Here is a 15,970-nt window from a genome sequence, read left to right as displayed (position 1 = left end):
GGATGATATTGAACTGAATTCAAACATTTTTTTAAGTACAATAGAATAACAAGAGAAATACCATGATTTGGGCCATTTACTACAGATTTCCTTGAGTTTGTAACATTGCTGCAACTTAATAACCAATAATCTGGTTCAGGCAGATCAGTAAAGGCTTGTGGGTTTAAGCCAGTTCTTCTGCATCACATGAGCATTACACAAGCATTTCTTTAGGTGCTTTTAAATTTTTTTTTATACAGAGAAAAAGGTATAAATAGCTATACAATGTAAGAAAGTTAAAATGATTATAACATTAAATGTAAATCTGAAATCTTACTAAAATACGTTGTGTTTTAACAGTAGCAGTGCCTTTTAAGTTTACATATCTGGGTTTTTTGTAGCTGGTACCATACATGTGATAACATAAGGTGCATGAAAATAACCTTATATAATTGTTTTTGTTAATGCAAAATAATCTCCTAACTTTCAGACGTCACCGGTAATTTCTGCAGTTGCTCAACACTTTGAAAATCAAACCATGAGATACTATATTTCAATAACTGCTAGAGCAGGCTAAGGGCAAAATTCTGAATCAGATTTGCCCATTGGATCTCAATCCCAGTATTCTCCTTATCCTACATAAATGGACAATCTATTGACATCACCTGGCTTCCATCAGTGGGAGATCGAAGAATGTATGGACAGATAAAGGGTAGACTCTGAATTGTATGGATTTGTGTTAAGAATTCTGCCCTTAGTTTGTTGAACTTTATACACTGAGTAACAACAACAAAATCAAAATAAACTACATTGTCTAAAAATAAAAACATTGTTTGGAAAATTGCTTTTTAAATGCTCTTCTAAATGCTAAATGAAGTAAAAACAATCTTTAAGTTCATGTTTTTAAAATGCTTTCTGAAATCTTGTTTAGGTTTTCTTTCACATATTTTTGATGGTGATCACTCTCCAGGAAAGCAAAACCCCATGTTTATCTTCATATTAGTCTTTGCAATTAAACATAGTTTGTGAATCATCTGATAAAGAATGTTTATATGCACATGCTTATACTGTGCTAAATCCACATAGTATCATAGCTTGCCCAATAATGCATGCAGTATTTGCAGGTTTTGATAGTCTGTCTGTGTGACATTGAGAACAATAGTCAAATTCACTATCAGTGTATGAAGTGCAGCTCCACTGACTTCATTAGAGTTGTTCCTATTTATCCCCACAGTGTATTTGACCCAACATTTGTACTTTTCTTTTGTTCTGCAATAGTATGTTGTGGCTGTGGAAGCTGCTTGATTAACATGATCTGACTGCAGTTTTGCCAGATTTCCAGTAGATGCCCCCAGAGACCATTCAACCTAATGACAAATTATTATTACAGTTAGAATCAAAGTTCGTTTTTGGTTTTTTTTTTTTCCTACTTGGCTCTCAGTGTGTCTTGAAGTGGCCTAAATGTTGATAGGAAACCTCAAACCAGAATGGATAGAATGTAGACAAATAAGTTTTATAGTTTAAATAATAACATCTTGCTATGCAGTAAGATTCACTAAGGTCAACATAAATTTGTTTTGTTTAAAAAAAAAAAAGCAGACTATTGAGGTAAAAGTTCACAAGTAGTTTTAAAAAATCACTGAACTGTGTGCAGGATATTTTATGTCAATTGATAGCTAATGGTCAGTTATTGAAAACATGATCAATTTGATTTAGTATCTGTTTGTTCCTGTGCACTACATAATGTTATAATGAAATATATGCTGAGATATAAACAATAATGTTGGTAGGGATCTTTAACTCTTCTTAAAATGTAATCCGAAGATTACCTCCCTTGTCTCCACTACATCCATGTTAAAAACTAACATGCTTTACTACAGAACACTGACATTTTTAACAGGAATCATGTTGATAATTGAAAGAATTTCAGTATAATTGTCAAATGATCCCTTAGATTACATTCATAAAATGTATCCCTACAGTGTGAATTTAAGACCATTATAACTCGTGCATCATTCATCACTTGTGGTTTATAAATACTTTACAGTAATTTAAAGAGGCAAATGTGTTATGCTGCTCCATGCAGTAATTTGTCCTTTAAGTGTAACTTTGTCATATAAACTAGCTATTTTTTATTATACTGTAGTTGAAATGTTATTACTGTAGGTAGGCTTGTTATTGGTACAATATACAGTTATGCAATTATCTTCCCCTGAGAAGAACTAAATATTAAGTACAATGAGGTCACTCCAGCTGTAATTTAATTTATTTTCTTTTAGTTAATTGGCATAGCCTTTTGCTAGAAAATTGGTGACACAAATTGTAGTTACACCACTGTCTTCATCCTGCATGTAAATGTATTAGTTTACAAATGATACTTCTCATTTTGAGACAATATGCTTTGACCTTAAGTAAAACGCATTTGTCTAACGAGATTAGCACACTTGGCTGCATCAATTTTATGCAACTCTATAAATACTAGTATCATTTTCAAATAATTATGATGGAACCTACAATTGAACTGAATAATGTTTTGACTAGTTACAAATATATTTTATATATTTGTTAAATGATGGCTAGTTATTTTATCTCCGCTTCCTAAATTACTTTTAACATTCACTTCTCTTCCCCCCTCTCCCCTCAAAGCTTTCACTATGCTCAATTATACTAATTTAGCGTTCTCTGTTATTGAAGTCAGTGGGATTTCCTCCTACCCCCCAATTACTCTCTACAAGCATAGGTGAATTACTTATGCAGAATCAGTATGCATCAGTGGAGGAACAGATCCTTTATTAATGGCTTTTATTTTTATTGTGTTAATGGAATATAAACAGCACAGATCATTGACACTTAAAGCTTATTTTAAAACTTGCCTGCTCCATTTTGACTTAAATAAAAAAGTGTTTTACATAATTTTCATTAGTATAGAACTGGAAAATAACTACAGTAGTAATGAATGGAACAGAGACTGGGCCAGCCACAAAAAGAAAATCAGTATGCTTTCCATTATGGAAATGAAGATGTTGTGATGGTCAATGATTGATTGGACACTCCTTGATGAGAAATTAAATGAGGTCGTAAGGGGCGTACTGCAGGTTGCTCCAGTTGAAGACAAGTTGAGGTAGATTGGTATAAGCTATGTTGGTAGGATGGCTGTTGCAATGATTGTCAGTGGAAGACGACCAACAGGGAGACCAAAGACTCGGTATAGGGGCTGGATATCAGCAGGCCTCAGAGATAACTATCTGTATGACAGCTTGGCATATAATCATGAGTAAGGCTGCAAGTCCTCACAGATTCCGTGGCTTTCCAGGACTTCCATGACTTCTACAGCAGCAGATGTGGCTGGCCCACCCCCTCTCCCTCTTCCCCCCTCCCCCCGCCACCAGCAGCAGCAGTCTCATGCTGCTAAGCCGCCCCTTTCCCCAGCAGCAGCAGGGGGCCTGGGCCGCTCCCCCCCCTTCCCCCAGCAGCAGTGGGCATCCCAGGCCACGCACTGTCCCCCGCTCTCCCCCCCCAGCCCCTCCCCCCCAGCCCCAGCCAAGGTTATGGACCGTGCACTGTCGCCCTCCTCCCCCCCGAGCACACACAGCACTCCCTGGCCACCCCACCCCACATGGAACCAAAGATTTAGTCAAGGGTATATAGTACAAGTCATGTATAGGTCACTGGCCGTGAATTTTTGTTTACTGCCTATGACCTGTCCATGACTTTTAGTCATGGATATTTTTAATAAAACGTAGCCTTAGTCATGAGTTTTGGAAGAAGGCTATAAAAGTTGCCAATCCTGAGTAGGAAAATGGCAAGAAAGAAGAGTTGTTCCTAGACTAGAATTAGTCTTATTTTTAAATTGTTTAACATGAACCTCACTTGAAACCTGTTAAATGTACAGTAAACATCAGTTTTCAGAATTCCTTATTTTCTTTTATAGGCTCTGAAAATTTTGTGGTAAAAAAGATAATCTTTTATGGGGAAAAATTGTTTGGGAATATCAGTGGCATTATACAAAATCTAGAGGTTTGTCATTTTAGAGGGATAGAGATGGAATTTTTACCCCACACCAGAGGCCCAATCCTGGAAACCATTAATTCTGGGCTCTAGAGTGTTTCATGCCACTTGAAAGAAGTATTTGGATTATGTCCATAAATAATGTCGCAAAAGATGTATTACCTCTTGAAAATATTTAATTATGTATCTCTTTTAAATATGTATATCTTACCCATGTTTATCAGTGGAATAACTTTGATATAAATTCTTCATTGTATCTCTGTGGACATGTCATTTGCTTTTAAAATTAGGCAGAAACTATGAAACTTCTGTATCACTAGCTAGTCCCAGATGAAGTCAGTCACTGAACAGAGGCAAAATAATATGTAATGATTCTGTTTCTAACAAACACCAATCCACCATTACCTCCAGTAAAACTATTTAACATGTACATTGTTTTGATATGAAGTATGAGCTTATTTTTTTCCTGATCACTCTTTTTAAGCTAACTAAGAATTTATGGTGTTTCAGTGAACTAATGTCAGCACCTCCTTTTTTTCCTATGTAGATTAACTCAGTTGACTGTCCTGACTGATTTCAGTTGAGGAACACCAGCATATTTATAATGCAGTTCCAATAAAAGTACTTATAGATTACCACTATTGCTATATTCTGTTCTATAGTATAGGATTTAGTTAAAAACCATTCTGTAAAAAATCCTATGATTAAATGGTTCAAATATCACCTCTCCTTTGTTGCTTCTGAAGTCTGCATTTGAAAACCATTGTAGTATCTTTAATTATATGTGTGGGGGAGGATTGTAGAGAACATAAATGCAGATTTAACGGACTAAAATCAGTATTTCTTATTCCCAGTTACAGGAATTCATACAAGAAGAACATCTGCATAGACATGCTGCGACAGGGTTATCACAAGTCCTTCTCTGAGCTCTTCACTCTGATACAGAAGTGGAATGCCTTGAGGGAGGCTGCAGGGCCTGGGTCAGCCATATGGCAGCAGAAGTCCCTGGAGGAGCAGCCTGATAAGCTGGATCAGCTTCACCATTTCCTGACCAGGGCTGAGGCAGCCCAACGAGCAGGTAAATGGGGGAATTGTGGGTAACAGAACAGCAGGAGCTGCAGCAGTGAGTGCCTGAGGGAAGATTCTAAATTGTTTCATGTATGAATTTGAAACATTACTACATCTTAGCACATTTCAGCCTTAGTCATCTAAGCTGTATTTATAGACTAAATGATAGGTAACTCTGAATTTCAACACCACGGATACAATGAGAGGTTCTGTGAAATAACTGGGAAAGAGTAGAGTGTATTATGTCACTAGAAATCTTGATATATTTACAGCCTTGATAACATCTCCGTTATAACCTAGTTCATAGTTTCTTTATTTTTTTGTTTTATCTATTGATTTTAACAGCTATTTTTGTACTTTACTAGAGAAATATAACTTTTAAAACATTATTTTACACTATCAATATTTTATAAATCTGATATTTTAAAACATAGATGCTGCTCAATGTGGTTGAATTTGGAACTGAAAAAATAAAAATGGATTATAAATATGTCCAGTACAACATGATACACTGATGTGACATATTTTTAATTAAAAGGTGTTTGAATTCATAACTCTGAATTACAGTATTTTTGCTGTTGCCTAAAAATAAATTATTGTTCTATTTATAGTATTCTTTTATTGTAAATACTAGATCATAAATAAGTTTCTTTCTTATCCTTCAGAATAATAGTAGGAGTTGAGGTTATATAAGATTTCCATTACACTCCACTAGTTTTAGTTTATATTTTTGATCATTTAGGGTAGGATAACTTAAAACAAGGTTTCGACAAGGAACATTCTTTATCTCAACTTTTTAGACAGGGCAAACTTTTTTTTTTTTTTTACAGACCTCTCCTGTAGTTTAATATTTTTACTTTAAAAACTGAATTTTAGGCCATTGTATTTATTCTGAATTGTAATCATAGCCAGCAAACTCCACAATGAGCTATGGTTCTGCAACAGCCTTCCAATGGTGTAGTGAAACAAACATCCTAACAAATAGTAAGATGGAGCTTGATAAATTTATGATTGGAATTATATATTGTGGTTGCCTGTGATAGTATCAGACTGGACAGGATAATCCAGGAATTCTTCCACTCCTATGTTCCTAAAACAGGTAAAAGTCAATGGACTCTCCTGGAGTGGGAATAAAGCCATCTTCACTTTGATGGAATACAAGGAGAAGAAATAGCCTTTTCACCTGGGCTGTCCTGATGCCGGAATTTTGAGTATGATGCCTAAAAATAAAGGCTTCGACTGGACTTTTTGTTGACTTATGGTTCACTTGTTTATTAGGTCAGGAGGAAAAATCAAAAGATGATTCTCTCCAGGATCCACAGGAAACTTTTTAACCTCTTCCGGCTGACTACGCCTAAGATGTGTCTTCTTCCTCACCAAGTGAGGCAGTGATATCTGCTCCAATACCACCTCCTGATGATTTCAAGACCTTTCAGGAGTTGCTTGGAAGGCTAGCAGGCACTCTGGAATTATCTGTGTTAAGGAGAAAGCACATACATTATTTGACATTACCCGTTCTAATTTTCCAGACAAATTGACAGTGCCAATAAATAGTCTGAGTCTGCAAAAGACGTATGGCAGACTCCAGCTTCTGTACCTCCAATATCAAAATGAGCAGAGAAAATACACCAACTCCTTCAAAAAGATTTGAATACTTCTAATCATATATGACTCTTGTGTCTCTAGTGGAATATGCAGCACAGGAGAAATCCAAGAAGACAAGGCCATGTAAAACCACTTCTAGTGACAACGCTCTCAAGAGTCTTGACCGCACAGGCAGAAAGGCCTATTCCTTAGCATCTCTTCAACTCTAATATCCAGCTAGTCACTCCGGTATGATGACCTGACCTAGCACAAAGTATGACCATTTGAGAAGCTCCCACAGTACGCAAGGGTTGATCAGAGATCCATTATTTCAGAGTGACAACTAACAGTGCAACTTTGCTCCAAGCAGCCCTCGGTGCCTCTCATACAGCAGCCCATTCCATGGCTACAGCTATCACCATGATAAAGATCATCCTGATTAGTCCTCAAGGATTACCAGAGAACTCCAAATGATTATCTAAGATCTTCCTTTCAAAGCTCACACACACATACATGAATCATTACACTACCTAAAAGAACTGAGGGATATACTAAGATTTATGCATCTGCTACCAGGGACAATTCAGTCAGCGAACTTCTTTCTTTCAGCAACAGAAGCCTTCTCATTGTACTCCTAAAGGGGAAGTCTCACTTTTCCTCCCTCTTCTATTACCATCACTCTGCATCATCTTCTGAGTAGGAGGTTTGACATTCTAGTCAAGAGCTGTGGACCAATCCCAGTAGACCATCCTTGTCTCTTTTTGGTTGCTGCTTTTCCATTTTTCTCTGGCATGGTTTTAGAATTACTTCATATTGATGGATATTAGAAATTACCAAAGGCTACTCTATTTGATTCTAATCCTTTCCTGGAACCTTGACCTTCAGAGAGCTTATTTTCATATAGCAATTCATCTAGCCTACAGAAAATATCTCTGTTTTATAGTGGGACATGACCACTGTCAATACAGGATTCTACTTTCTGACCTGTCTACAGCTCTGAAGGTATTCACAAAATGTATGTCAGTGGTAGCAGTCTATCTAAGACAGGAAGGAATACATGTGTATCCATATATGGACAAGTGGCTTCTAAGAGGGAAATCCCACAGGAAGTATCCAGTGTCTTATCCACAGTCCTGTTCCACTCCTTAAGACTGAGAATGAATTTCAAGCCATCCCTCACTCCTTAGTGCATAGAATAAAGGGGTTTTTCTGGATTCAAAGTTGGTAAAGACATTCCTCTCTCTAGAAATGATCTCAGACTATCATATATGAGAATCCTGCAACAGTAAGAATCTGGCTCAAACTATTATATCACATGGTATCATGCACTTAGGTGATACCTCTTGCCAAATGTCCCCTTTCCAAATCTGGCTGAGATCTGTGTACCAACCCAGACATCATAGACACTCAGCTCCTGAATTATCTTCCCTGGATAGATGGACAAGCCCACAGATGGGCTGCAAATGTATACAATTTTGTACGCCAGTTCCCATTGTGACACTGATTACAGATGTGTCCATGGCAGATTGAAGGCCCAATCTAAAGCGCCTACAAATTCAAGGCATGTGGTTCTGGAAAAGGTTGTTGCTCCATATCAGTGTGCTGGAACTCCAGACAATTTGACAGGCCTGCAGAGCCTTCCTACTGCTCCTGAAAAGAATCACAGTGCAGATACTGGCAGACAACAGCACTCCAACATATTCTATCAAAAGGCAGCGGGTGCCTTTCAAGAAGCAACAAAAATGGTGCCATCTTGATGGGATAGCTCCTATGGCCCTTCACCTACGAGGACCAAACAACTATCTTGTGAATAACCTCAGCAGGCAGGTACTCTGCCGACCACGAGTGGTTGCTGAAGTAATCTATTTTCAAGCCTGTATTCCACAATGAGACTCCCTTGTGATAGACCTATTAGCCACCAGCAAGAACAAATGCACCCGTTTCTGCTCCAGAACAGGTACCAGCTCAGGGTCCCTCTAGGATGCTTTTTTCATCCCTTGATCTCAAGACAGCCTCTTGCTGACTGAACTCCCCACCACTGTAGTAGAACTGATAGAAGAATGCACTAGGAGTTGGGGCCCGTTTATTCGTGTTATTTTAGCCATTTCTTCATTCACCTGCTGGCTATGCGGTCAGTGGCACATTTACTTCCTCAGCTTGAACCATCAGGCTTCTAGCAGGTCTGTCAGTACATTTACATTTAGCTGCCATTTCAACTTGCCACCCTCCTGTTCAAACATATGGTGTTCATGAATTCCACTGTTTCACAGTTTTTAAAAGATATGTTTCATGTTTATCACCCTATGCAGAAGCTTCCCACATCCTAAGACCTTAATGTAATTCTTCTAGGCCTTATGGGACCCTCCATTTGAACCCTTATCCAAGTGCTCTCTTCACTGTCTCTCGCTCAAAACCATTATCTTTATTGAAAGAGTGGTTTCACAATTACATACCTGATTCTTTCAATTTTCTGATTCCATTCATGTGGTATCTCACTACTTGGCCAGTACTATCATCACCCATTTGATTAGAGTTTTTTTGATGAGAAATGGTAATATTGTATTAGTTTTTATTCTAATATAATATAAAACATTTAATATATGTATTATTTCCTGATCGCAGGAACACATTTTACAAAAATAGAGGAGTATAATGACTGACCCAGCATATGGGAGATTTTATATCTTAGTTACCTAATTTCTAATATTTTTTCCTCATGGGATTGTAAAAGTTCACTCTGACTAAATCAGCTGTAATTTGTTACTGTCAAACTAACCTCAGTACATTCCTAGATTTGAAAATCCAAGAATTTTAATCTAGAAGAAAATAAGGCTTTTGAAAGTCCATCTTTGTTGGATGTGCTTTCTTGTGACACCAATGCATTTGATCAGCTTCTGTCCAAGACAGTTATTCAGAAATGGTTGTCTTTGTGCACTTCTCATTGTTGTTCACTGGTAGGATCGTCACTGGAGGGTCACATTAAAGTTCATTCAATCAAAGCTGCGGCAGTAACAATAGTCAGCTTCAGGTCAGTTCCATCTCTTGAGATTTGTAGGGCAGCTACCTGAAGTTATTTGCATAATTTTGCGTAATATTACTGCCTCGAAATTTTGTAACAAAGAGTTTAAAGGCAACCTATCTATATCTAGGGATTTTTGCAAAATTGAAAGTTCAACTCGCCTTTGCCTTTTCCCATTTTTGTCTTTCTAGTAGTACCTCTTTTGTCTGTGCATATCTTGTGGTATGTTTCAGGGTTTTTTATTTTGATATAATTAGTATATAATGTGTAGTGTTATGTTCTTATTCTTATATTTCCAAACGTATTAATAGCTAGTATTTTTGTGTGTGTGAATAGTACTACTATTCCAAGGTGACCTCTGCTTGTTTCCTTTTCTAGAATGATCTTCAGAAGCCATCTGGAAAGCAGAGCCCACTGAGACACACACATGCCCTCATGTGGTAGCAAATAGTTAGTTAGTTTCTAATTTATAAAATGGTTGTGTGGTCCCAACCACTTGAGTTGCTTCCTTTCAAAGGCCAGTTGCAGGGACCTTCTATGCCCAGAGCCATTCTGAGAGATTTTGAGCCAAAATGTCATTCATTTCTAGTGTGTTGTATAGTTTAGTAAATTTTAGGTAGTTTGCACTGTTGGACATTTAGTTTTTGTTCTGGACCTAGGTACTCAGATCATTTAGACATGGCTGATCAGGCCTTCAAGTATTTGGACAGATTTAAGTGGTATGTATCACTTGTTACCAGAGGCTGGCTACCACAGGATGATTGTCCCCTTTAAGAGGGAATGGGTTCCAGTGCACTTGTGACTGATTACCTGCTGTCCAATTGGGCTTAAGGGAAGATATCTGTGCGCTATAAAGGGAGAGAGAGCAACTGGGGAAGCTGAGAGAGGAGAGCTGCTGTTGAAAAGGATCAAGAAGGAAGCAGCTGGGGAAGCTGCTAGAGGAATGGCCTCAGAATCCAGCAAACACAGGCCCACAGGGAGGGCCTGTACAACTCCCTGACCTCAAGGAGAGAGACTGAATCAGCAAAGCCTGAGAAGGGCTGATGACTGTGCCCATCAGAGAGGTTTGGAGCCAGACAACCCCTCCTCCCTGAGGTCTCCCTCCTAAAGGGACCAGTCACTCTGTGACTGTGTGTGTGTATAATATATGTATATATACACCTAATGCTTCTTCTCAATGTGCTTGAGAAGGGGGCCTATGCACATTGAGCCTGCAATCAGAGGCTCTGGAAATACATGCCTTCTTCACTAAAGAGGTGTATAAGTCCAGTCCCTGAATCCAACATCAAGTGAGCTTCCTGTTCCTATGAATAGAGATAGCAGGTTACCTTCAGCTTCAAAGCCAGGCAAGTTGAGGATGACCCCTGGCAACAAAAGTTTGTGCCAGATAGAGGTCCAGGGCTCTAGTACCTAAGTTTTCTACAGGCACTAAGGTCTCATTGGCATCAAGAACATCCGCTTAAAAAAGTGAACCATCCAGGGCCAATTTCACTGGTGCCAAGGCCAAATTCAGCTTCTAGGGATCCCTTCATGGGTGGCAGGAATTTCTCAGGTATCTAAAACCCAGCTACAAAGCAGATACCTATTGATGTGTTGGAGCTGGGGATTCCCTTGGGAATGGATAGATTAATTTAATTGAAGTAAGCCAATGTGAGTACTCACTTGGTGTCAAGTAAGATAGTGTCAAAACATGAGGCTGTCAATACAGAGTTCTCTGGCACTATGGGCTCAGTCTCAAGCAGGTTCTCTTTTCAAGGATGCTTTGGTTTCTCTCTCAGCTGCCTTCCACAAAGGCAAGAGAAAGAGAAGTGCTGTCAGGCCTTCAGTACCAGAGTTCTCAACAGTGTCCCTGAAGAGGAAGAGATATAACCATAAGGTCCAGGAACCATAAAGCTTAAGTTGCCTTCCATGGCACCACCAGTGCCAATGGCTTCAGCTTTATCAATGTTCCTGATACTTAAAATTCCTGGTTCCTTTCCTCCATCTGTGTTTTTCAAGGACCTTTATCACCATGATCAAAGTAAATTGTCTTGTTCTTGAGTATGCACTTTTCTGGGGAAGACTGAGCCCAGTCCCACTGGATCTGGACATTGTAGTGGAGTATCAGTCAGGGCCCCAGTTCTGTGAATTTTTCAGGTTGGCTGTGAACCTAACATCTCAAACAGAGTTTCTCAATGCCCTTGTAGTCTTGTTCTCTCAGGTTCTATAAGGAACTCTTTCTCAGTTTCTTCAGCCTCTTGGCTGAAGTCTGAAGTCTTGGCCTTTGGAAGTTTGGACATCATAAAGGTCAACAATAAAACCTACTACTCTTCTTCATCCATCTGACTCTCCCAGAACACCTAGGATGTTTGTTTTCCCCAATCCAGACCAATGCTAGTATTTGTCCTTTTCTATTTGTCAGTATTCTAGTCTTCCTGTTTGAGGAAAAGAAGGGGAGGAAAATTTGTAACAACCCCTCTTCTGAACAGTTTTGCTTTTGTATTTAGATGGAATATATGGGCTCAAAGTGTCAAAGATGTTAACAAGATCCTGTCATAGTCCAGGTTTCAGAGTAGCAGCCGTGTTAGTCTGTATTCGCAAAAAGAAAAGGAGTACTTGTGGCACCTTAGAGACTAATAAATTTGTTAGTCTCTAAGGTGCCACAAGTACTCCTTTTCTTTTTGTCATAGTCCAGTGTTAAATAAGTGTAGGGTATGGTATTCAGAGACCTCAGACTGCTTAGTACTATGGCAAAGACACCATTAAACATTTTAACTGTTTATTAAAGATAAAGAAAAGAAGGCAAAACAGTTAAAGTATTTGAAATATAACATTTTAACACAGCCATAGTTCCCTTTCCCTTTAGCTGGAGAGTTTTTAGAAGGAAAAACATTCTTGTTTAGCAATCTGTTAGATGATATTAATGATGGGGAATAACTGTTATGTTCTTATGGGGAAAAGGAAAGAAATTAGTTGAGATGGACTGAAGCTGGCATCGCTGCTGCTGTTAAAGTCTGATCCTGGTTGTGGAAGACAAAACAAAATACACAAAAGGGGAGAGAAGAACAGCAAAAATAGAAAATAGTTTCTGGTTTTGACTCTCACTTGCAACCTCAGTGCTGGAGAAGCACAGGCACAGCACACAGTCTTATCAGCCACTCAGACTTGGAAAACTTGTACCAGCATCGTGCTATTTAGGATTTTGCTTTCAATTGCTGCTTCCTGGTCATAGGCTTTCATCAGTCTTGCAAAATATAAAGTCCTGACCAGCTAAGCCAGACTCTTATTAGACAGAAGGAAAAAGGAGAGGGATAGGAAAGAGAAGAAATAAAGTGGGGAAGGAAAAAGACACATGGTGTGGGGAGAGGATATATGCAAAGTCACACATCCCAGATGGTGGCTGAGATTCAACTGAAGCCAACAGCAGTGGCAGTGCCATCTAGGCCCCTCTTTATGGGCCAATCTGTTGAAGATATTTCTCAGGATCAGGATGACAAAGGCCTGGGGAATCAAGAGATGATTTGAGTAGAGCTATGATAGTGAAGATCTCTTTAGTAGGCCAATTTTGGTTCACTGATCTTTGGTCTCTCACTGTCTTGTTTACCAGGTATGATCTTAACACAATCCTTGAATTATATCAGTAGGCCTTTTTGTGCGAACTAATTCACTCTTTCTTTCTCCATTTTGTACCTTTTCCCATCAGTTTGTGATTGTAGGTTATTTATAAACTTTACTCAATTTTTACAATTGAGATCACAATTAGAGTAAATTTTGAAGGCCCAGTTATCACAATGCTGCTACTTCAACTTTCTCTGAGGATTCAGACCCTTCATCTCATTCATCACTCGACTATTTAAGACAGTTCCAGGAGTTGCTAGGACATAAGACAGAGGCTCTGGCATTGTAAATATCAGCAGTCCATGAAAAGACTCTCATGGCTATTCAACATTCTAGAGCCTAACTGAAAAACTCACTTGCCCCATTACTGTTAGACTGCTGGACTCTGTTAAGAACATCCTCAATTCCAAGCACATACGAGAAGTTACTACATCCTGTGGTTCCTAACCTACTATACTCCTGATTCATGGGTAGTCTGTTACCAATGAAAGGGTGAGAAGTTCCAACAAAAGTCAGACCTTCCTATCAGATAAGCATGACAAAATATTTACATTTTGGGAAGGAAAGTGTAGTTTCTGTATGGCCAGTTATAAAGCCAGACATTAGTTTCATCTTTGGGAGCAAATGCCCCAAATGACCACCCTAAATGACCACCTTCCTGAGGAGCAGAAAAATTCAGAAAAATTGCTGGTGATTGAGGAACAAGAAGTGACCAAGAACATTCTGTGAGGTAGTTTGAGGCTTGAGACATTCTGGCTCAGATGTTTCTTTAAGGTAGTACTCTTTGCTTATATCATTGAACCTTTCTCCTAAACCTTTCTCCTTTCTCAGACCTGTGTTGAAAATTTGCACTGAGGGTGAGGTGCTTTTTCAGCCTCAGGAGAGAATGAAAGACACAAAGTTCACCACAAGATCACTGAAACTCCTTCAGTAATGTCAGATGAGGAGCACCTCAACATTCCTGTTGTGGTATCAAAAATCTTCCTTGCCATCCTGAGCTTTCAGCCTCAATATCAGAAGAGGCAGAGCAATGGAAAACATCTAACAAAGACAGCTGCTTCATCTTCTGCTGTTTTGTCTTTCTCAGAAAAAAAGAATGCAAACTTGATTGGCTGAAAACCCAAAGCCAGTTTTAACTTCTGATTTCTTCTCTTTACCTCTCCCTCTGATACACACTGTTTGGGCACTTGTTTGATACATTTTGTTGTGGATTTACTATGAATTCTTGGGTACTCAACATCTTTCAGTTTAGATAGGTGGTCCAATTCCACTCCAGGGTACCTCACAAAGTAGTGTAGGTACCATGCTAAGTAATTTTTTTTCTTCTTTGTGACACTGCCCCTATGTAACCACATTTTAAGAGTTGAATTCCTGGCCATGAAACTTTTTTGACTTTTAGGGGTGTGTGCACACTGTCTTTGAGCCCAACATTTTGCTAACTGATGGTATGAACATCTCATCCCTTCTAACTGCCTGTTGACTCTTCTCTACCTCCAGAAGCTTTAGAATTTGAACTCTGTGCAGCAAGAGGAAGAGTCAGCATAGCTCTTTGGAAACAATGCATTCAGATTTCAGAGAACAAAAGTTACTTTGGATGACCCCGTTTCATCTTAAAACTTCATAGTTTAGAGGTTTACTGTGTGTTGTGGACTTTCAGATCATGGCTTGATGAAATATCTTCTTCCTGGGTACATATAAATGTATTTACTGTTAATTAAAATATCCCCCACTTACCAGACTTGTGCATCCATCTTCAAATGAGTTTGTGGTATTGACAAATGAAACCCTTGGAGGCATATTGAAGATACTGAGATCTGGGAGTAATTTTGGTTTTTTTCTATTTTAGTGTTTTTAAGGAGATTGCCAAGGACACCCAGATTTTGAGATGCTTCAAATGATGCTTCATTTAGCGTAGTAGAAATCTAAATATATATTATATATATGTAGGATCTAGAAACCCCATTATAGACCATTTTTGTTGTTCATGAATCATGTTAATTATAGAACACAGCCAACAAAAACCTTAATCTAAAATTCAGCATTTTGAGAATTCTGATGAAAGTTAAATAATATTTTAAAATCATACAGCTGGAAGGGACCTCTAGAGGTCATGAAGCCCTGATTGACACAGGACCAAGTAAACCTAGACCATCCCTGATGGGTGTTTGTCCAACTGGTTCTTAAAAACCTCCAGTAATGGAGATCCCACACCCTACTTTAGAAGTGTATTCCAGAGTGTTACTACCCTTATAGTTAGAAAGTTTTCCCTAATATCTAACCTAGAACTCTGTTGCTGCAGATTGAACGGATTATTTCTTGTACTACTTTCAATGGCATAGAGAACAATTCATCACAGTCCTCTTTATAACAGCCCTTATCAAATTTGAAGACCATTATTAGTCCCTTCTCCGTGTTCTTTTGTTAAGACTAAACATGCTCTGTTTTCATAGGTGGAATTTTCTAACCCTTTGTTATATTTGTTGCTCTCCTCTGCACCCCCTCCCATTTGTCCCCATCTTTCCTAAAGTGTGACACCCAGAACTGGACACAGTGCTTGAGCTCAGGCCTCATCATTGCTGAGTAGAACAGGACAATTACCTCCCATGTTTTACATATGATGCTCTTGTTAATTACTCCAGAATGATATTAGCTGTTTTTTGCAACAGCATCACATTGTTGACTTGCATTCAATTTGTGATCCACTATAAACCTTGA

The 15,970-nt window shown here is 38.6% G+C and overlaps 1 protein-coding gene across 1 annotated transcript in view; it reads left to right on the top strand.

The window, feature by feature from the left end:
* TTC29 (tetratricopeptide repeat domain 29) overlaps positions 1-15,970 on the top strand; it is a 200,322-nt gene that overhangs the window by 32,489 nt on the left and 151,863 nt on the right. The window contains exon 4 of the mRNA XM_038401085.1: positions 4,842-5,065. Coding sequence (XP_038257013.1) covers positions 4,842-5,065 — 224 coding nt within the window. The remainder of the gene's footprint in view (positions 1-4,841; positions 5,066-15,970) is intronic.

This window comes from Dermochelys coriacea, chromosome 4, assembly GCF_009764565.3.
Source record: "Dermochelys coriacea isolate rDerCor1 chromosome 4, rDerCor1.pri.v4, whole genome shotgun sequence".
Classification (NCBI taxonomy): Eukaryota; Metazoa; Chordata; order Testudines; family Dermochelyidae; genus Dermochelys; species Dermochelys coriacea.
This window is presented reverse-complemented; position numbering and strand designations above follow the sequence as displayed.